Source organism: Sinohyriopsis cumingii, chromosome 17 (assembly GCF_028554795.1).
Source record: "Sinohyriopsis cumingii isolate HCF-2022 chromosome 17, ASM2855479v2, whole genome shotgun sequence".
In the NCBI taxonomy this organism is placed as follows: domain Eukaryota; kingdom Metazoa; phylum Mollusca; class Bivalvia; order Unionida; family Unionidae; genus Sinohyriopsis; species Sinohyriopsis cumingii.
In genome coordinates, this window is record NC_142977.1 from 71,362,098 (window position 1) to 71,386,961 (window position 24,864).

At 34.2% G+C, this 24,864-nt stretch overlaps 1 protein-coding gene across 2 annotated transcripts in view; it reads left to right on the forward strand.

Moving 5' to 3' along the window:
• LOC149779211 (uncharacterized) overlaps positions 1–24,864 on the forward strand; it is a 152,017-nt gene that overhangs the window by 15,774 nt on the left and 111,379 nt on the right. For both annotated transcript variants that reach the window (XR_016415587.1, XM_089939781.1), the window contains exons 4-5: positions 19,946–20,221; positions 20,513–20,587. Coding sequence is in view for 1 of the 2 variants with exons in the window: in XM_089939781.1 (XP_089795907.1) it covers positions 19,946–20,221; positions 20,513–20,587 (351 nt within the window). In the remaining variant the exon portion in view is untranslated. The remainder of the gene's footprint in view (positions 1–19,945; positions 20,222–20,512; positions 20,588–24,864) is intronic.

Here is a 24,864-nt window from a genome sequence, read left to right on the forward strand (position 1 = left end):
CTTGAATGGTATATGCATCTCCATAGTTAGTTGTACCTGGATTGGTATATCCATCTCCATATTTAGCTGTACCTTGATTAGTATATGCATCTCCTTAGTTGTATCTTGATTGGTATATGCAAGTCCATATTTTTCTGTACCATGATCTTTATATGCAGCTCCATATTTAGTTGTAACTTGATTGATATATGCATCTCCATAGTTAGTTGTACTTTGATTGGTATATGCAACTCCATATTTAGTTGTACCTTAATTGATATATGCAATTCCATATTTAGTTGTACCTTGATTGGTATATGCAACTCCATAGTTATTTGCACCTTGATCTCTATATGCAACTCCATTGTTTGTTGTACCTTGATTGGTATATGCATCTCCATATTTAGTTGTAACTTGATTGGTATATGCAACTCATAGTTAGTTGGACCATGATTGGTATACACAACTACATATTTAGTCCTTATTGTAACTCCACAAACAGTTCACTAACTAGTTTTTCTTTGATTACTAGATGAATCTCCATAGTTAGTTGTATCTTGCTTGTTATATGCATCTCCATATTTAGTTGTACCTTGATTGGTATATGCATCTCCATAGTTGTATCTTGCTTGTTAAATGCATCTCCATATTTAGTTGTACCTTGGGTAGTATATGCACCTTCATATTTACTTGTACCTTGATTGGTATATGCAACTCCATATTTAGTTGTATGTTGATTGGTATATGCATCTCCAGAGTTAGTTGTATCTTGATTGGTATATGCATCTCCATATTTAGTTGTACCGTGATTGGTATATGCATATCCATAGTTGTATCTTGCTTGTTAAATGCATCTCCATATTTAGTTGTACCTTGGGTAGTATATGCACCTTCATATTTATTTGTACCTTGATTGGTATATGCAACTCCATATTTAGTTGTATGTTGATTGGTATATGCATCTCCAGAGTTAGTTGTATCTTGATTGGTATATGCATCTCCATATTTAGTTGTACCTTGATTGGTATATGCATCTCCATAGTTGTATCTTGCTTGTTAAATGCATCTCCATATTTAGTTGTACCTTCGGTAGTATATGCACCTTCATATTTACTTGTACATTGATTGGTATATGCAACTCCATATTTAGTTGTATGTTGATTGGTATATGCATCTCCAGAGTTAATTGTCTCTTGATTGGTATATGCATCTCCATAGTTCATTGTACCTTGATTGGTATATCCATATTTAGTTGCACCTTGATTGGTATATGCATGTCCATAGTTATTTGTACATTGATTGGTATATGCAGCTCTTTATTTAGTTGTACCTTGATTGGTATGTGCATCTCCATAGTTAGTTGTATCTTGCTTGTTATATGCATTTCCATATTTAGTTGTACCTTAGGTAGTATATGCACCTACATATTTACTTGTACCTTGATTTGTGTATGAAACTCCATATTTAGTTGTACCTTGATTGGCTTATGCAAATCCATATTTAGTTGTACCTTGATTGGTATATGAAACTCCAGAGTTTTACCTTGATTGGTATATGCAACTCAACAATTAGTTGTACCTTGATTAGTATATGCAAGTACATATTTATTTGTACCATGATCTTTATATGCAACTCCATATTTAGTTGTAGCTTGATTGGTATATGCATCTCCATAGTTAGTTCTGCTTTGATTGGTATATGCAACTCCATATTTAGTTGTACCTTAATTGGTATATGCAACTCCATATATAGTTGTACCTTGATTGGTATATGCAACTCCATATTTAGTTGTACCTTAATTGGTATATGCAACTCCATATATAGTTGTACCTTGATTGGTATATGCAACTCCATAGTTAATTGCACATTGATCTTTATATGCATCTCCATATTTAGTTGTACCTTGATTGGTGTATGCAGCTCATAGTTACTTGTACCTTGATTGGTATATACAACTACATATTTAGTTGTACCTTGTTTGGTATGTACAACTCCATAGGTAGTTGTACCTTGATCTTTATATGCATTGCCATAGTTTTACCTTGATTGCTATATGCATCTCCATAATTAGTTGCACCTTGATTGGTATATGCAACTCGAGAGTTAGTTGTACCTTGATCGGTATATGCAACTTCAAAAGTAGTTGTACCTTGATTGGTATATACATCTCCATAATTAGTTGTACTGCAATTAGTATATGCAACTACGTAGTTTGTTGTACCTTGATTGGTATATGCAACTATGTAGTTTGTTGAACCTTGAATGATATATGCAACTCCATAGTATGTTGTACCTTGATTGGTTTATGGAACTCCATAGGTAGTTGTACCTTGATTTGTATATGCAAATCCATAGTTGTACCTTGATTGGAATATGCAACTGCATAGGTAGTTGTACTTTGATTGGTATATGCAATTCCATATGGAGTTGTACCTTGATTGAAATATGGAACTCAATAGGTAGTTGTACCTTGATTGGTACACACAACTCCATAGTTTGTTGTAACTTGTTTGGTATATGCAAATCCATAGTTAGTTGTACCAGGATTGGTATATCCATCTCCATATTTAGTTGTACCTTGGTTGGTATATGCATCTCCATAGTTGTATCTTGATTGGTATATGCTAGCCCATATTTTGCTGTACCATGATCTTAATATGCAACTCCATATTTAGTTGCAACATGCTTGTCATATGCATCTCCATATTTAGTTGTACCTTGAGTAGTATATGCCCTTGAGTAGTATATGCCCTTGAGTAGTATATGCAACTACATATTGACTTGTACCTTGATTTTTATATGCAACTCCATATTTAGGTGTACCTTGATTGGTATATGCATCTCCATAGTTAGTTGTATCTTGCTTGTTATATGCATCTCCATATTTAGTTGTACCTTGATTGATATGTACAACTGCATAGTTAGTTGTACCTTCATTTTTATATGCAACTCCATAGTTGTATCTTGATTGTTATATGCATCTCCATAGTTTGTTGTACCTTGATTGGTATATGCAAATCCAAATTTAGTTGTACCTTGATTGGTATATGCAATGCCATAGTCATACCGTTATCTTTATATGCATCTCCATAGTTAGTTGTACCTTGATTGGTATATGCAGTTCCATATTTAGCTGTACCTTGGTCTTTATATGCAAGTACATAGTGGTATCTTGATTGGTATATGCACTAATCCATAATTCTAGTTGTTTCTTGATTGGTACATACATCACCATAATTAGTCTTACATTGATCTTTATATGCATCTCCATACTTAGTTGTACCTTGATTGGTATATGCATCTCCATAATTAGTTGTACCTTGCTTCTTATATGCATCTCCATATTTCTCTGTTCCTTGATTTGTGTATCCAACTCCATATTTAATTGTATCTTGATTGGTATATGCAAATCCATATTTAGTTGTACCTTGATTATGATATGCAACTCCATAGTTAAATTTACCTTGATTGGTAGATGCAACTCCATATTTAGTTCTACCATGATTTTTCTATGCATCTCCATAGTTTGTTGTACCTTAATTGATTTGTGCAACTCCATAGGGAGTTTTACTTTGATTGGTATATGCAACTCCAAAGGTAGTTGTACCTTGATTGGTACACGCAACTCCATAGTGTGTTGTAACTTGTTTGGTACATGCAAATCTATAGTTAGTTTTACCTTGAATGGTATATGCATCTACATTGTTAGTTGTACCTGGATTGGTATATCCATCTCCATATTTAGCTGTACCTTGATTGGTATATGCATCTCCTTAGTTGTATCTTGATTAGTATATGCAAGTCCATATTTAGCTGTACCATGATCTTTATATGCAACTCCATATTTAGTTGTAACTTGATTGGTATATGCATCTCCATAGTTAGTTGTACTTTGATTGGTATATGCAGCTCCATATTTAGTTGTACCTTAATTGCTATATGCAACTCCATATTTAGTTTTACCTTGATTGCTATACGCAACTCCATAGTTATTTGCACCTTGATTTCTATATGCAACTCCATAGTTTGTTGTACCTTGATTGGTATATGCATCTCCATATTTAGTTGTACCTTCATTGGTATATGTAACTCATAGATAGTAGGACCTTAATTGGTATACACAACTACATATTTAGTCCTTATGGTCACTCCAGTTGGTTTGTACAAACAGCTCCTTAACTAGTTTTTCCTTGATTACTAGATATATTTCCATAGTTAGTTGTATCTTGCTTATTAAATGCATCTCCATATTTAGTTGTACCTTGGGGAGTATATGTACCTGCATATTTACTTGTACCTTGATTGGTATATGCAAGTGCATGTTTAGTTGTACGTTGATTGGTATATGCATCTCAAGAGTTAGTTGTATCTTGATTGGTATATGCATCTCCATATTTAGTAGTACCTTGATTGGTATATACAACTGCATAGTTAGTTATACCTTGATTTTTATATGCAACTCCATAGTTAGTTGTATCTTGATTGGTATATGCATCTCCCTAGTTCGCTGTACCTTGATTGGTATATGCAAATCCAAATTTAGTTGTATCTTGATTGGCATATGCATATTTAGTTGTACCTTTATTGGTATATGCATCTCCATAGTTAGTTGTATCTTGATTGGCATATGCATCAACATATTTAGTTGTACCTTGGTTAGTATATGCACCTACATATTTACTTCTAGCTTGATTGGTATATGGAGGTCCATAGTTAGTTGTACCTTGATTCGTATATGCATCTCAATAACTAGGTGTACCTTGATTTGTGTATGCAACTCCATATTTAATTGTACTATGATTGGTTTATGCAAATCCATATTTAGTTGTACCTTGATTGGTATATGCAAGTCCATATTTAGCTGTACCATGATATTTATATACAACTCCATATTTAGTTGTACCTTGATTGGTATATGCATCTCCATAGTTAGTTGTGCATTGATTGGTATATGCAAATCCATATTTAGTTATACCTTAATTGGTATATGCAACTCCATTTTTAGTTGTACCTTGATTGGTATATGCAACTCCAGAGCTAATTGCACCTTGATCTTTATATGCAACTCCATAGTTTGTTGTACCTTGATTTGTATATGCATATCCATATTTAGTTGTACCTTGTTTGGTATATGCAGCTCATAGTTAATTGTACCTTGATTGGTATACACAACTACATATGTAGTTGTACCTTGATTGGTATATACAAGTCCATAGTTAGTTGTACATTGATCTTTATATGCAATACCATAGTTAGTTGTACCTTGATTGGTATATGCATCTCCATAATTAGTTGCAGCTTGATTGGTATATGCAACTCCAGAGATAGTTGTACTTTGATTGGTATATGCAACTCCAGAGTTAGTTGTACCTTGATTGGTATATGCAACTTCAAAATCAGTTGTACCTCGATTGGTATATACATCTCTATAATTGTACTTCAATTGGTATATGCCACTACGTACTTTGTTGTACTTTGATTGGTATATGCACTTCCATAGTTAGTTGTACTTTGATTGGTATATGCAACTCCATGATTAATTGTATCTTGATTGGTGTATACATCTCTGTAAATAGTTGTACTTAGATTGGTATATGCAACTACGTAGTTTGTTGTACCTGGAATGGTATATGCAACTCCATAGTTTATTGTACCTTGATTGGTCTAATTATCTCCATATTTAGTTGTACCTTGACTGGTATATGCAAGTCCATATTTAGCTGTACCATGGTCTTTATATGCAACTCCATATTTAGTTATAACTTGATTGGTATATGCATTTCCATTGTTAGTTGTATCTTGCTTGTTATATGGATCTCCATATTTATTTGTACCTTGAGTAGTATATGCAACTATATATTTACATGTACCTTGATTGGTATATGTTGTACCTTGATTGGTATATGCATCTCCATAGTTGTATTTTGCTTGTTATATGCATCTCCATATTTACTTGTACCTTCATTGGTATATGCAACTCCATATTTAGTTGTACTTTGATTTTTATATGCAACTCCATTGTGGTATCTTGATTGGTATATGCATCTCCATAGCTCATTGTACCTTGATTGGTATATGCAAATCCAAATTTAGTTGTACCTTGATTGGTATATGCATATTTAGTTGTACCTTGATTGGTATATGCAGTGCCATAGTTACTCATACAGTGATCTTTATATGGATCTCCATAGTTAGCTGTACCTTGATTGGTATAAACAACTCTATATTTAGCTGTATCTTGATTGGTATGTGCATCTCCATAGTTCACTGTACCTTGATTGGTATACGCAAATCCAAATTTAGTTGTACCTTGATTGGTATATGCATCTCCATATTTATTTGTATCTTGATTGGTATATGCAACGACATAGTTAGTCATAATGTGATCTTTGTATGCATCTCCATAGTTGTACCTTGATTGGTATATGCATCTCCATAATTAGTTGTACCTTGATTGGTATATGGATCTCCATAGTTGTATCTTGATTGGTATATGCAAATCCATATTTAGTTGTACCTTGATTGGTATATTCATCTTCATATTTAGTTGTACCTTAATTGGTACATGCAGCTCCATATCTAGTTATACCTTGATTGGTATATGCATCTTTGTAGTTGTAACTTGATTGGCATATGTGAACTCATATTTAGTTGTACCTTGATTGGTTTATGGTAATCCATATTTGTACCTTGATTGGTATATACAACTCCAGAATTAGTTGTACCTTGATTGGTATATGCAACTCCATAGTTAGTTGTACCTTGATTGGTATATCCTCCTCGACATTTAGATGTATCTTGTTCTTTATATGCAACTCCATAGCTAGCTGTATCTTGATTGGTATATGCAACTCCATATTTGTACCTTGACTGGTGTATACAACTTCACAGTTGCATTTTGATTGGCATATGCAACTCCATAGGTAGTTGTACCTTGATGTGTTATATGCATCTCCATATTTAGTTGTACCTTGATTGGTAGATGCAACCCATATCTAGTTGTACCTTGATTAGGATATACAACTCCATAGTTAAATTTACCTTGATTGGTAGATGCAACTCCATATTTAGTTCTACCTTGATCTTTCAATGCATCTCCATAGTTTGTTGTACCTTGATTGGTATATGCATCTCCATATCTAATTGTACCTCGATTGGTATATGTATCTCCATAGTTGTATCTAGATTGGTATATGCAAGTCCATATTTAGCTGTACCATGATCTTTATATGCAACTCCATATTTAGTTGTACCTTGATTGGTATATGCATCTCCATAGTTTTACCTTGATTGGGATATGCATTTCCATATTTAGCCGTACCTTTCTGTTTATATGCAACTCCATGTCTTGATTGGTATATGCAACTCCATAGTTGTAGCTTGATTGGTATATGCAAATCCATATTTAGTTGCACCTTGAATGATTTATGCTACTCCATATTTGTACCTTGTTAATTTTACCATGATTGGTATATTCATCTCCATAGTTAGTTGTACTTTGAATCTATATATAACTCCATATTTAGTTGTACATTAATTGGTATATGCAGCTCCATATTTACTTGTACCTTGATTGGTATATGCATCTCCATATTTAGTTGTACCTTGATTTGTATATGCAAGTCCATAGTTGTACCTTGATTGGTATATGCACTTCCATAGTTAGTTGTAGCTTGATTGGTATATGCAGCTCCATAGTTAGTTGTACCTTGATTGGTATATGCAGCTCCATAATTAGTTGTACCTTGATTGGTATATGCAGCTCCATATTTGTAACTTGATTGGTATATGCAAATCCATATTTAGTTGCACCTTGAATGGTTTATGCTACTCCATATTTGTACCTTGATTGGCATATACAACTCCATAGTTAATTTTACCATGATTGGTATATTCATCTCCATAGTTAGTTGTACTTTGAATCTATATATAACTCCATATTTAGTTGTACATTAATTGGTATATGCAGCTCCATATTTACTTGTACCTTGATTGGTATATGCATCTCCATAGTTGTAACTTGATTGGTATATGCAAATCCATATTTAGTTGTACCTTGATTGGTATATGCAGTGCCATAGTTAGTCATACCGTGATCTTTATATGCATCTCCATAGTTAGTTGTACCTTGATTGGTATATGCAACTCCATAGTTATTTGCACCTTGATCTTTATATACAACTCCGTAGCTAGTTGTACCTTGATTGTTATATGCATCTCCATATTTAGTTGTACCTTGATTAGTATATACAACTCAATACTTAGTTGTACCTTGAATTTTATATGAAATTCCATAGTTTTATCTTGATTGGTATATGCATTTCCGTAGTACATTGTACCTTGACTGGTATACACAAGTCCAAATTGTACCTTGATTGCTATATGCATCTCCATATTTAGTTGTATCTTGATTGCTATATACATCTCCATAATTAGTTGTACCTTGATTGGGATATGCATCTCCCTATTTATCTGTACCTTGATTTGTGTATCCAGCTCCATATTTAGTTGTACCTTGATTGGTATATGGATCTTCATAGTTAGTTGTACCTTGATTGGTATATGGATCTTCATAGTTAGTTGTACCTTGATTGGTATATGCATCTTCATAAGTAGTTGTACCTTGATTAGTATATGCATCTAGATAGTTGGTTGTACCTTGATTGGTATATGCATCTCCATAGTTAGTTGTACCTTGATTGGTATATGCAAGTCCATATTTAGTTGCACCTTGATTGGAATATGCAACTTCATAAGTAGTTGTACCTTGATTAGTATATGCATCTGCATAGTTAATTGTACCTTGATTGGCATATGCATCTCCAAAGTTGTACCTTGATTGGTATATTCAAATCCATATTTAGTTGTACCTTGATTGGTATATGCAAGTCCATATTTAGTTGTACCTTGATTGGTTTATGCAAATCCATATTTAGTTGTACCTTGATTGGTATATGAAAATCCATATTTAGTTGTACCTTGATTGGTATATGCAAGTCCACATTAAATTGTACCTTCATTGGTTTATGGAAATCCATATTTATTTGTACCTTGATTGGTATATGGATCTCCATATTTGGTTGCACTTTGATTGGAATATGCAACTTCATAAGTAGTTGTACCTTGATTAGTATATGCATCTCCATAGTTAGTTGTACTTTGATTGGTATATGCATCTCCATCATTAGTTGTACCTTGATTGGTATATGCAAATCCATATTTAGTTGTACCTTGATTGGGATATGCAAATCCATATTTAGTTGTACCTTGATTGGTATATGAAAGTCCATAGTTAGTTGTACCTTGATTAGTATATGCATCTCCATAATTGGTTGTATCCTTGATTGGTATATGCATCTCCATATTCAGTTGTAACTTGATTGGTATATGCATCTCCATAGTTAGTTGTACCTTGATTGGTATATGCATCTTCATAATTAGTTGTACCTTGATTGGTATATGCATCTCCATATTTGTCTGTACCTTGATTTGTGTATGCAGCTGCATATTTAGTTTTACCTTGATTGGTTTATGCAAATCCATATTTATTTGTACCTTGAATGGTATATGCAAGTCCATAGTTAGTTGTACCTTGATTAGTATATGCATCTCTATAATCAGTTGTATCCTTGATTGGTATGTGGATCTCCATATTTAGCTGTAATTTGATTAGTATATGCATCTCCATATTTAGTTGTACCTTGATTGGTATATGCAGCTCCATAATTAGTTGTACCTTGATTGGTATATGCATCTCCATAGTTGTAACTTGATTGGTATATGCAACTCCATATTTAGTTTTACCTTAATTGGTACCTGCTGCTCCATATTTAGTTGTACCTTGATTGGTATATGCATCTTCATAGTTGTAACTTGACTGGCATATGCGAATCCATATTTAGTTGTACCTTGATTGGTTGACGGTAATCCATATTTGTACCTTGATTGCTATATACAACTCCATAGTTGTACCTTGATTGGTATATACAACTTCATATTTAGTTGTACCTTGATTGGTATATCCTCCTCCATATTTAGATGTACGTTGCTCTTTATATGTAACTCCATAGCTAGCTGTATCTTGATTGGTATCTTCAACTCCATAGTTGTACCTTGTTTAGTGTATACAACTTCATAGTTGCATTTTTATTGGCATATGCAACTCCATAGGTAGCTGTACCTTGATGTGTTATATGCATCTCCATATTTAGTTGTACCTTGATTGGTATATGCATCTCCATATCTAATTGTACCTCGTTTGGTATATGCATCTCCATAGTTGTATCTTGATTGGTATATGCAAGTCCATATTTAGCTGTACCATGATCTTTATATGCATCTCCATCATTAGTTGTACATTGATTGGTATATGCATTTCCATAGTTAGTTGTACCTTGATTTGTTTATGCATTTCCATATTTAGTTGTACCATGATTGGTATATGCAACAATATAGTTGGTTGTACCTTGATTGGTATATGAAACTCCATATGTAGTTGTAACTTGATCTTTATATGCATCTCCATATTTAGTTGTACCTTGATTGGTATATGCATCTCAATAGTTATTTGTACCTTGATCTTTCTATGCATCTACATAGTTAGTTGTACTTTGATTTGTATATACAACTCCATGCTTAGTTATACCTTGAATGGTATAAGCAGCTCCATGGTTAATTGTACCTTGATTGGTATATGTATCTCCATAATTTTAACTTGATTGGTATGTGGATCTCCATATCTAGTTTTACATTTATTAGATCTTTAGTTGTACCGTGACTGGTATATGCATCTCCATAGATGTACCTTGATTGATAGATTCAACTCCATAATTGTAGTTGTATCTTAATTGGTATATGCATCTCTGTAGTTAGTTTTACCTTGATTTGTAGATGCAACTCCACAGTTGTACCTTGATTGGTATATGTAACTCAGTTGTTGTACCTTGATTGGTATATACATCTCCATAATTAGTTGTACCTTGATCTTTATATGCATTTCTATAGTTGTATCTTTATTGGTATATACATCTCCATAGTTAGTTGCACCTTGACTTGTAGATGCATCTCCATAGTTATTTGTACCTTGATTGGTATATGCATCTCAATAGTTATTTGTTCCTTTGTTGGTATATGCATTTTCATAGTTAGTTATACCTTGATCTTTATATGCGTCTCAATATTTAGTTATACTTTGATTGGTATATGTAACTCCATACTTAGTTGTACCTTGATTGGTATAAGCATCTCCATAGTTAGTTTTACCTTGATTGGTATATGCATCTCCATAGTTAGTTGTATCTTGATTGGTATATGCAACTCCATATTTAGTTGTAACTTGATCTGTCCATTGGTGTACCTTGATTTGTATATGCAGCTCCATAGTTAGTTGTACCTTGATTGGTATATGCAACTCCATAGTTAGTTGTACCTTGATTTGTACCTTGATTTGTATATCCATCTCCATTATTAGTTGTTCCTTGATTGGTATATGCAAATCCCTAGTTAGTTGTTCATTGATTCTTATATAGATCTCCATAGTTAGTTGTACCTTGATTAGATATGCATTTTGATAGTTAGTTGTACCTTGATGCGTATATGCATTTCCATAGTAAGTCGTACCTTGATTGGTATATGCGATTTGATAGTTAGTTTTACCTTGATTGGTATATGCAATCTATTGTTCATTGTATCTTGCTTGGTGTATGCAATTCATAGTTAGTTATCTCTTGATTGCTATATGCATCTGCATAGTTGGCTGTGCCTTTATTTGTATATGCATTTCCATATTTAGTTGTACCTTCATTGGTATATGCAACAATATAGTTGGTTGTACCTTGATTCATATATGAAACTCCATAGTTAGTTGTACCTTGGATGGTAGATGCAACTCCATAGTAAGTTGTACCTCGATTGGTATATGTAATTCCATAGTTAAATTTACCTTGATTGGTATATTCATCTCCATTATTACTTGTACCTTGATTGGTATATGCAACTCTTTTTAGTTGTATCTTAATTGGTATATTCGACTCCATATTTAGTTTAATCTTGATCTTTATAGGCAACTCCATAATTCTAGTTGTATCTTGATTGGTATATGCTTCTCCATATCTAGATGTACCTTGCTTGGTATAATCAACTCCCTATCTAGTTGTACCTTTCTTGGTATATGCATCTCCATAGCTAGTTGTACCTTCTTTGGTAGATGAAACTCCATAGTTGTACCTTGATTGGTATATGCACTTACATAGTTAGTTTTAGGTTGATTGGTATATGCATCTCCATATTTGGTTATACCTTGATTTTTATATGCAACTCCATATTTAGTTGTACCTTGATTGGTATATGCAATCCATTGTTAGTTGTACCTTGCTTGGAATATGCAACTCCATAATTCTAGTTGTCTCTTGATTGGTATATGCATTTCCATATCTAGTTTTACCTTGATTGGTAGATGCAACTTCATATTTACTTGTACCTTGATTGGTATATGCAACTCCATAGTAGCACCTTGATTGGTATATGCAACTCTATATTTAGTTGTACCTTGAGTTGGATGTAGCTTTATTGGTATATGCATCTCTATAGTTAATTTTACCTTGATTGGTATATCCATCTCCATAGTTCGCTGAACCTTGATTGGTATATGCATCTATATAATTAGTTGTATCTTGATTGGCATATGCAACTGTACCTTGATCTTTATATGCATCTCCATTATTAGTTGTACATTGATTGGTATATGCATTTCTATAGTCAGTTGTACCTTGATTTGTTTATGCATTTCCATATTTAGTTGTACCTTGATTGGTATATGCAACAATATAGTTGGTTGTACCTTGATTGGTATATGGAACTCCATTGTTAGTTGTACCTCAATTGGTATATGCATCTCCATAGTTAGTTGTACCTTGATTGGTATATGAAACTCCATAGTTTGTTGTACCTTGATTGGTAGATGCAACTTCATATAGTTGTACCTTGATTGGTATATGCAAATCTATAGTTAAATTTACCTTGATTGGTATATGTAGCTCTATTTAGTTGTATCTATATTGGTATATACAATTCCATATTTAGTTGTATATTGATCTTTATATGCAACTCCATAATTCGAGTTGTATCTTGGATTGTATATGCATCTCCATATCTAGTTGTACCTTGATTAGGATATGCTTCTCCATAGTTGTACCTTGATTGGTATATGCAAGTCCATATTTAGTTGCACCTTGATTGGAATATGCAACTTCATAAGTAGTTGTACCTTGATTAGTATATGCATCTGCATAGTTAATTGTACCTTGATTGGCATATGCATCTCCAAAGTTGTACCTTGATTGGTATATTCAAATCCATATTTAGTTGTACCTTGATTGGTATATGCAAGTCCATATTTAGTTGTACCTTGATTGGTATATGCAACTTCATAGGTAGTTGTACCTTTATTGGTGTATGCATTTCCATAGTTAGTTGTCCCTTGATTGTTATATGCAAATCATATTTAGGTTTACCTTGATCTTTACTTGCATCTCCATTGTTGTACCTTGATTTGTATATGCAACTCCATAGTTGTACCTTGATTGGTATATGCATTTCCATAGTTATCTGTACTACAATCTGCCTGTATTAGTCTGTTTGTATCTTTTATTTTTGTTATGTGTTTACAAGTTATACAGAGGTAGATGTGTCTCAGTGGTTAATGTGCTAGATTTGGGATTGAATTGGTGTGGATTTGAATCCTATTACTGGACCAGAATGGGTTCACAATTATGGTGTCCTTGTTCAAGACACTTTTCTCCAATGGCCTCAGCACTAAATAACCTGCTTGTTCTGTTGTACCATACAGCGCCAAAACCAACACAACCCAACAGATGTAACTAATTTGGTGATTGCATGCAACAGAGTTTCTCCCAATTCATGCCAAAGCTATAAATATGTATATATCATTTTTATACTTGAGAAATGAACATTTTAACAGCCATTTCTTTTAGTTGCAAGTTGTGTAAGCAGTTAGTTTCTCAGATATGGTTATCCTAGAATATTGCTGAAGTCATGTTTTATTTCTAAACCTTTCAATAAAAAAGCTCACAGTAACATTTTGTACAGTCTTTAATTAAACTGTTTGTATTATCTCATGACCACATGAGTTTTTGGCATCGTGTATGCATTCATACCTATTTAGAATGATGAAATGTGATGAGTGGATGCATACAGACCTATTTAGAATGATGAAACTTGATGAGTGGATGCATAGACGACCTATTTAGAATGATGAAATGTGATGAGTGGATGCATACAGACCTATTTAGAATGATGAAACTTGATGAGTGGATGCATAGACGACCTATTTAGAATGATGAAACGTGATCAGTGGATGCATACAGATCTATTTAGAATTATGAAATGTGATGAGTGGATACAAAGACGACCTATTTAGAAAATGAAACATGATCAGTGGATGCATATAGACCTATTTAGAATGATGAAATGTGATGGGTGGATGCATTTTAATAAGCTTTACATTCTTATTTTTAGTAGCGGTTTATAATCCATTCTTTTTACATGAATGAAATTACAATGCACATAAATTGGATTTTGATCTGCTTTTTAGTAACAGGTGTGTATTCTCATTTGTCTATCAAAAAACCAATTGTGTAAAATCTGTAATTTAACATACAGTAGTCCCCCTCTTGAACGGCCCCCCCTGACCAACAGCCACCCGCTCCTCACAGCCGAAATCCATTGGCACCAATGAGTTTGTGTTCAAAAGTACCCCTCACGAAAGGCCACCCAGCTAACGTAACCAGCAGCCAGCATATTAGTGCAATAATATAAAATTTGCCCCTTGCAAGCGGCCGCATTTTATTTTAATGTGTCTAGAACCAGTATTTTATTCATAACGTGTTAAGTAATCCGATTTGTTTCTGATGTCAGGTTTTCGTTACTGAAAGAAGTGTTAACTGAAGTACATGTACCACTAAGGGTAATATTATATCATTTACGCCTCACGAGAAGCCACATTTATTCCATAAAGCCGATAAAGACTCATCAACACAAAAGGGTAAGTACATGTAATCCAATTAGCCTTACTGCTGTGTTATCATAAAATGTCCAATTTAGTGACTCTGATAATTGTTAAGATTACAATTATTTAACAGTAGTAACAGCTGAGAAGTGGCAGCATCGATGTACAAGACACAAGTCAGCAGGAAAATGGTTTGACAGCCTTTGTCTTCCCTTAGGAAGATGTTGAGCTTGTTCACTTTGATAATTAGTGGCTATTACTCTGACAATAATCGTCAAAATTACAAATCCTAACGGCCATGAGCTCAAATCTGTGTGATTTTAATGGTACATATCGAGGCTGTTTTGGCTTCTCTCACTTATTGTAAAGGTATAAAAACAATAGGGTACCAGACTGCGACTAATGAATCACGTGACAAGATCACTTCCTTTAAAAACACATGGCAATTTGTTTACATGCATAAAAAATTGTTTTATCAGTATTGTAGTTGGTAACATGAATAACTTGCTGCAAAAAGACCAACATGTCATCGAGGAAAAGAAAAATTCTCAGTTTAGAAGAGAAAGTGAAAGTAATTAAACTGACAGAGGGTTGGGGGGTTCAAGGATCCTTGCAGAAAACTAATGTCGGAAAGACTCATAAACAATATCGTGAAAGATAAAGAAACAATTCTGCAGAAGTGGGAATTGAAATGGATGGAATCCTGATTTGAATGACAAGAAAAAGCAACAATGTCAGTTGAATTGGGATATGACGACTTTACTGCAAGTAACAGATGGTTGCACAGATTTCAAGTGTGACACAATATTAAGTGTTCTGTCCTTAGTGGAGAATCAGCTGATGTTAATAATGAAGTTGTCAAAGACTGGAACAAAAGACTAAACGATATATGCAGTGGATATGACAGCAAGGATATTTTTAATTGTGACGAGACTGGTTTATTTTTTAGACTGTTACCAACAAAGTGACAGATGACGAGATCTGTAAAATAATTATAAAGACAGTTTTAAAACTATATCAATGATTATTCATAACATTCTTTTGAAAATGATGAAACCATTTATTTCACATTGATTTCACAACATTCATGTGTCTTTTTAATGAAAATATTAAATGTTTTAGAATTAAATGTACTTGTGACTTTCTTCATGTGTATTTACTATTTGCATTGTCATCCCCCTCTAGAAAGGCCACCCTCATAAGGCCACTTTCCTGCAGCAATAGGGGTGGTCTTATAAGAGGGGGACTACTGTATTTACTTGCCAAAATATAGTAGTTACTCAGAAATAACGTAATAATTTGATGAATCACTCACAAGAGGTTTTATCCATGTAGATCTTTAAATGTAACTCTGTCATAAGACGGTTATACAGACTGATCAGTTTGATATCATATAATAAGAAGCAAGTGCTACCACATAGAAAGGATAAATTAAAGCCAACATTCTGGACCAGTGTAACTCATTAGGGAGGTTTCATATTACATTGGAAAATTTAAACATTTTGTTTTTGATTGTATGTGAGAATATGGATCGTGCATATTTTTTCTGGTATCTTCTTTCCCCACACTCCTCACAAAATCATGTTGAAACCTTCATCTTTTGAATTGTGCTTGAATATCGACACTAAATTAAGATTCAGAGTATTAATAATAAAAATCTGCAATAATTTATCAGCATTCAGTGTCACTTTGATGTGCCAGCCAGTAAGGCTGTGCAATAATTTATCAGCATTCAGTGTCACTTTGATCCCAGAGTTTCAGAATACATTTTACATTAGCAGCATTTTTGATATGGTATTGTATGTAATTAAAAGGCAGGTGCAACTTGGTCTGGTTGTATAGATAAGCTGTATTTTGGAATTATATTATGTTTTGGGCAATGGGTTCATTATTTTCAGCATTTAGTCCACAACAGTGACCTAGTGGTTAGATTGTCTGCCTCGAATGTGGGAGGTCGTGGGTTTGAACCCCACACGAGTCATACCAAAGACTTAAAAATGGTACTAACAGCTGCCTTGCTCAGCGCTCAGCATTAAGAGGTTAGTGTTAGGATTAGTTGGCCTGGTGTCAGGATAATATGACTGGGTGGGTGTTGCTATCATATTAATGCTTTACATTTCCTTCCAATTTGTTGTATAAATATTGATTATCATGATTAAGACAAGAGACATGGGTGTATATGGTAGTTTAAGTTTAAAGGATTTTAAGTGGTTAATAGGTATGGTAATGTTAGAAACAAAGTCTACATAGCTTATACATCTGATACTGATAAAGATTCTAACCCAAAGGATGTGGGGTCTGTATTTGTTATCACTGTAAAAGCAAGAATTTATAATGTTAATGAACCCTGACTGTGTATCCATTCTGTAGTTTTAATAAACTATTGCTCTGATGTAAAACTACAATCTGATCTGTGTAAAGGGCAGTTGTCTTGAGCCCTAGCTTGGGAGAACATCAAAAAATTGGTTGGGAATCTACTTTTTGTTGGATGCTATTGTTTGCAATTGTTGTACCCTATAACAGTGGAACATGATGTCTGTCGCATTATGCCCCCAGTGCTAGACATCACTATAAAGCTTTGGCTTTCCACCAGACTCACTAATCATAAGCAAATCTATGAAGCCGCTAAGAAGAATGTCACAAATATAGTCCGTGCAGCAAAATCAGCCCACTATACTACTAAGAGGGGCCCCGAGTGGCTGAGTGGTCTAAAGCGCTCTCCGTTACAGATCACTGCCATCTCACCTCTGTCTGCATGGGTTCGAGTATCAGATTCGACCAATGTGGATATGTGAGAAAGCTTGCCAGTAGTTTCTCGAGGGTCGGTGGTTCTTTCCGGGGTTCTTCCTCCACCATTAATACTGGCCACCATGTATAGCCTATCACTTGCTGAAAAATGGCGTTAAACCCTACAACAACTACAACACTACTAAGATCATGGAAAGTTCAGCTGTAAAGAGCTCTTCGAGATTACTAACAAACTAATGTCAAGGAAATAATCTACACCACTTCCAACTACCGTCTCTCAAATCGACCTTCCGGACATGTTTGCAAATTTCTTCCATGACAAAGTATAAACCATTAGAGATAAGCTTGACACCACAATTTCAATTGACTCGTCGTCACCATACAGTTAGGACTCAGAATTTAAGCAGCAACCATTAACAGTATTTGAACCGGTCTCTATGGATTTCGTATGTACAGTCCTGATGAAGAGTGCACCAAAGTAATGTGAAATTGATCCAGTTCCAACATCACTGCTGCTTGAGTGCTTAGATCCAGTATTGCAGCCTTCACTAACTGATGTTATTAATACCTCTATCTCATCCGAGGAATTCCCATCATTTTTCAAAACTGTTATTGTAAAGCCTCTGCTGAAGAAACCAACACTAGACCATAACAATTTAAAGAACTACCGCCCAGTTTCTAATCTCCCATTCATATCAATAATCTTAGAACAGGTTGTTCTATCCCAGCTTGTATCTCATCTAAATTCAAACAGTCTTTTTATCAATGCACACCTCCCCACTGCTCTGTACCCTACAGAATCAAACACAAAATTTGTTCTCTGTGCAATGTTTCACTGTTGGACTCTAGTCCAACATACCTATATGACTTCACCCATGTGTACACATGTGTACACTCTCCTTTTCTGACAATCATATACTCCTTATTCCCACTATGAAAACAAAGTCATATGGACGGCGTTCTTTTGCATACCAGGGCCCAGCAACGTGGAATGAATTACCCACTGAACCTGGACACTGTGATACAGTGATCACATTCAAGAGGGCTCTCAAAACTCACTTATCAACTGCAAGAACAAACTTAAAGACCTAATGTTTCCTCCCTTAAATATTCTCAGCATGTTTTTTTTGTTTTCTAATTTCATTGTTTTTTTTAATGTTTTCTAATTTCATTGTGTTTGTTTTTGTAATCATATCATGATGTTTTTTATCTTATAGATGTTGTCTAATGTTGTAAAGCGCTTAGAGCTTCTACAGATTAGGTGCTATACAAAGTCCTCACTATTATTATTATTATAAACTGCCACACTGCAGACGATGTAGCAATATGACTGAATTTTTTTAAAAGCTATATTAAAATCCAAATCATACTCATTTTCAGCATTTGTTGGGGGCGAAATGGAAGTTCATAGTCTAGCCATTGTTGGAACTTTTTAAGTCCTGGAGAAGAGGTCAGGCAAATAATACAGCAGGACATAATTGAGTAATGGAAACCCAGTTTATATATGCTTTTGAATGTCATTTATTCTTAAGTACACAGCTACAACTTGTTGCAGATTAATTTGCAATAACAAATACAGCTTATTGAATAAGTCCATCTCGATTGTAAATCAGGAACAAGTTGTTACTAAAAAATGAATTCAGATAATTAAAACGAACTTCATCCTTGCTATAGATAAATTTGGCCAGTACAGATGGGTGTGATACTACATCTTACATGAACAGTAATGAAATAATCTTAAATTTATTTTGTTACTTTGAATAACATTTGGCAGAGCCAGCTGAACCCAAAGTTGGATTAAATCTTCTCGTGCAACAATAATATTTACATAACCATATTGCAGATTTATTGCAGTTGACATGTTGTTGTTGTTGTTGTTCTAGGGTTTAACGCCATTTTTCAGCACAAGATAGGCTATACATGGCGGCCAGTATAACTGGTGGAGGAAGAACCCTGGAAAACACAGGGAAGAACCACCAACCCACGAGAAGCTACTGGCAGGCTTCTCCACGTACCCATGCTAGCTGAAATGGACTCGAACCCACACAGACAGAGGTGAGATGGCAGTGATCTGGAATTTCTGAGCACTTTAAACCACTCGGCCACTCGGGGCCCCCCAGTTGACATGTACTCTTGCAACTAATATGATTGTTATTAATCCTATAACTCCTTTTTTTCTTTCTATATTTAAAGGCTGTGGAAGAAATGAATGGCAGAAAGCTGGGAGACAAGGTGCTGTATGCTTGCCCTGCCAAGAATAAGGCTGAGAGACAGGCAGAGCTGAATGAGCATGCCCAAAAGAAGGCTGAAAGACAGGCTGAGCTGGAGAGGAAATTAAAATGCAAGAAACTAGAGTTCACCAGTCGCTATGAGGGTGTTAATTTGTATGTAAAGAATCTGGATAATATCATTGATGACGAGCATCTGCGCAAGGAATTCTCCCAGTTTGGGACCATCACCAGTGCCAAGGTTAGTGAAAGCTAGTAATTAAAACAATGCTTCAAAACGGTTGGCTGGTTGGTTGGTTGGTTAGTTTGGTTCTTTGATTGGCTCTAGAATATCTTTAATATGTTAAGGATTTATCTAAATTTTGCATGAGCTGCTTCCCTTACAACTCTGTGTTAGTGATGCACCAAAGGTATACAATTATGATTAAGGAGTAAAATAAAAAAAAACATAATGGAGATGGACTGGTTACTGTTTAAAAATCTTTTGTTATCTTCCTTTCTTGCATGTATATAATATCCTTTTTCTGTATAGGTGATGAGAACAGATGATGGGAAGAGTTGTGGTTTTGGATTTGTTAACTTTGAAGAGCCTGAGTCAGCCGAAAAGGTACATATCATCTCTACGTGTGAATGTGATCATGTAGCAGTCAGTCTCAGTCTGTCAAGCTAACTAGCTAGCAAGCTCTAATATACCATATACACTGTATTGTGTTATCTTCATGATCGGCTGAAAGATTTAACAATTTTGTCCCACCAGATATCATTTAAGTTTGGCAATGTATGTGTTAGCTATAGCAAATACTGTGTAAGGATGATTTTATTTTAGTGTGCACAATAGCAAATACTGCGTAAGCATGATTTTATTTTAGTGTGGACAACAGCAAATACTGTGTAAGGATGATTTTATTTTAATGTGGACAATAGCAAATACTGTGTAAGGATGATCTTATTTTAGTGTAAACAATAGCAAATACTGTGTAAGGATGATTTTATTTTAGTGCGGGCAGTTGGAAGTATTTTCTATTCCTCTCAGCAAATTCTTACTCTGACTGTTTTCTCTCATAACTTTTCTGACTATGACAAGACCAAAGTTATGCATTTGTTGTTGTGTGATATATTTATTTTGCCTCACCAGTGAATTGAAAGCTAAAGTCACCATCTTCAGCATCAGCATAAAAAATGTTCAAACAATGTGCTGAGGGTTATAATTAAAGGTTGCTGTTATTCAACTGAAAACTTAGTGTAATATTGCTTTATGCTTGAAATCTGATACACAAGGATTTTTTCTTCTTCTGCAGAAATAGAAAGTTACATTATTTTATTCAGTTCACTCTGGGAAATCCTTTTTATCTCACCTGTATTGTACTACCCACAGCATTGGCATTGACATTTGTACAGGTAAATTTATGTACATATGTACAACCTCATGGACTCTCAATCATTGTTTCTTCCTAGGCAACAGTTTAAAATGAGTTTCACAGCACCTACCTCCAGAGTAAGGGCTGAGTGAGTCAATTTTGTACATATATATGTACACAACTCCTTCAATAACTTGTACCAGTACATATATATGTACACCACTCCCTCAATAACTTGTACCAGTACATGTATATGTACACAACTCCCTCAATAACTTGTACCAGTACATGTATATGTACACAAGTCCCTCAATAACTTGTACCAGTACATGTATATGTACACCACTCCCTCACCTGCTTATAAAGCAAGGGTCGGGCATCGATCCCATTTTTTGAAACTAGAAATTTAAAAAAATTACCCCTTTTTGTTGAACTTGAGGAAAATTGTGATCACAATTGATAACTGAAATATTGTTTGTCTTGTCATCGAAAATGGTAGATAATGGCTGGAAATCTGAATCAGAATTATGAAATTGTCAGCATTTAAAAAGAAATCATAATTTTGTTTACATTTTCTTTCCAAATGACATTCTTAGTATACTGTGAATAATTTCATAAATAGCAATATTCAAAGAAATTTCAGTCACTGAAAATGTCACTTGCTCATACTGGAAGCAGTACTTTAATAAACAAAGACCAGTTAAATAAGTTGTTTTTTTATGAAGTGAAATTTGTCTTTTAGTTCTACCATGACTGGTTTTACTGTAATGATCATAAATGCCATACACCCTCTTGTATTCAAGCATAAAATGTGTCAATCCACAGCCAGGTCCACAAACATTTCTCTGAAAACCTAAATAAGTGCTGACCATGTTTTGATAGCTGACATGTTGAAGTATATATTGTGTTGTTGCACCGAATTAAAGATGGCCTCTTTTGTTATCATGGTAGTTGCCTCTTTTGTATCAGAGAAATTATGTAGAATAAAAGAAATGTTAAAAGGCATGCAGTCAGATCTAGCTGTCCCGGTCGTGTGTTGTGTGAACACGTTTTAATTGATCATTTGAACACTTATAACTATTGTTACGTACTTAATATTATTAGATTACCTTAAATTAAGCTACTCAGTCATAAATGTGCTCAAATATAGCAATGCACCCAAGCGATATGAATACGTTGTGAACTAAAGAGCTTTGTTTCAAAGAGAAGATCATTGTAGAGACGTGAGCTTCAGACAAATTCTGAAATGGGACTAAGAGATATGCTCAAGGATGAGAAGAAGTTTCAATATTACTTTCAATAAAATCAAGGCATCAGTATTTTACGAACTGAAAACTACAAAGATTTAGTTTGACAGAGACGAATGTTACATGAACAAATATTGTTTGTTTTTTGAAAATTAAAAAAAATATTCTGTTTTGTGTTGTATCAACCATCAAGCTGCTTCCCTGCTTTGTAGACTCCCTACTTCAAACTCTTTTCTACCATAAAAACAGCAGGGAACCAGATCAACCAACAACAAATTTCAGTGATGTAATACCCAAATGTTTTCATGTACACATGAAGGTTTATGAAACCAGTTGGAATAATGTTATTGATCTTTCACGTGTTCGGGATCTTGTAAATAAATGTAATTTACACAGAATAATGAACAACTTCATTAGAAAAAGTGCTTGATTGACAACTATTTTCAAAGTGATTATAAAATGAGTATTCAGCCATGAAACAACCCAGTTTCTGCCCAATCCCCCTGCAGTTTTGTCAGTGGAGATTGCACATCTTATTTTTTCGGAAGTAACTCAGTAATTTGTGCCTTCACTTATAGTGCAATCTATTTTTTGGACCCCATTGTGTGCAAGTTATTGAGGGAGATGTGTATATATTTATGCATTCTTGGTTCAATTCTTGCATATAGTAATTTGTTTGTACACACAGTATACCTGGAATCATGAAACTTATGAAGATATGCAATTTGATCAATACTCATATTTCACACTTCATTGACTTTAGTTAACTTTCATCTTAAATTTATTTCACAGGCTTTGTTCTGCCAGAATAATCACAACAGATGTTTCAAACATGCCTTGTAAGAAAAGAAAGTCTGTGTTTACCTACACATCACATTTACTGCCTAAGTTTTTGCATTTACCTCATGACTAATAAATTTTTGCACCATGTATACTTGTTGTTTTGCCAAGAATTGTGAAATATGTTGGGAGAATGCATCTTGATGAGTACTAAACACTTTTAACAAAAGTAGGTCACTGCAAGCCATCTTAATGCTTTTTGACTTGGGTTCATGTTCATGCCACAATCATCAGTTTGAAGCTCAGTGATTGCATGCATCTATAGCGCCACATTTTGGCATGAAAAGCAGGTCACTTTAACCTACATTTCACATTTTGCTAGCATAGCTTAATTTTGTTATGCATTTATCTATTGAAGATGTATTTTTTTACACCCTGCATATTACTGAAACTTGGTTTAGGGGGTGTATTTTTTACAAGTACTACACCTTCATTTTATTAACTTAGGTTAAATATTATATTATTGCTGTTCATGACTGAATCATTAAACTATTAAACTAGATGACTATACATCTCTTTGGTAACACACCAAACCCAAAAATGGCCACTGCGAATATTAGACACATTAGATCATTTATTAGTACCACGTTTTTACAAAAGAGCTCACTGTGACATACATTTCACATTTTTCTATTTACATGAAGTTTTTGGATTTAGCTGATTATGTAGTTTTCTTTGCATGCTGTATACATACCAACATATACATATATGCTGTATACATACCAACCTATACATACATATTGTATACATACCAACCTATACATACATATTGTATACATACCAACATATACATACATGCTGTATACATACCAACATATACATACATGCTGTATACATACCAACCTATACATACAGGCTGTATACATACCAACATATACATACATGCTGTATACATACCAACCTATACATACATGCTGTATACATACCAACCTATACATACATGCTGTATACATACCAACCTATACATACATATTGTATACATACCAACCTATACATTCATATTGTATACATACCAACCTATACATACATGCTGTATACATACCAGCCTATACATACATGCTGTATACATACCAACCTATACATACATGCTGTATACATACCAACCTATACATACATGCTGTATACATACCAACCTATACATTTCATGCTGTATATATATCACCCTATACATACATGCTGTATACATACCAACCTATACATACATGCTGTATACATACCAACCTATACATTTCATGCTGTATATATATCACCCTATACATACATGCTGTATACATACCAACCTGTACATACATTCTGTATACATAACAACCTATACATGCATGCTGTATACATACCAACCTATACATACATCTTGTATACATACCAACCTATACATACATGCTGTATACATACCAACATATACATACATGCTGTATACATACCAACCTCTACATACATGC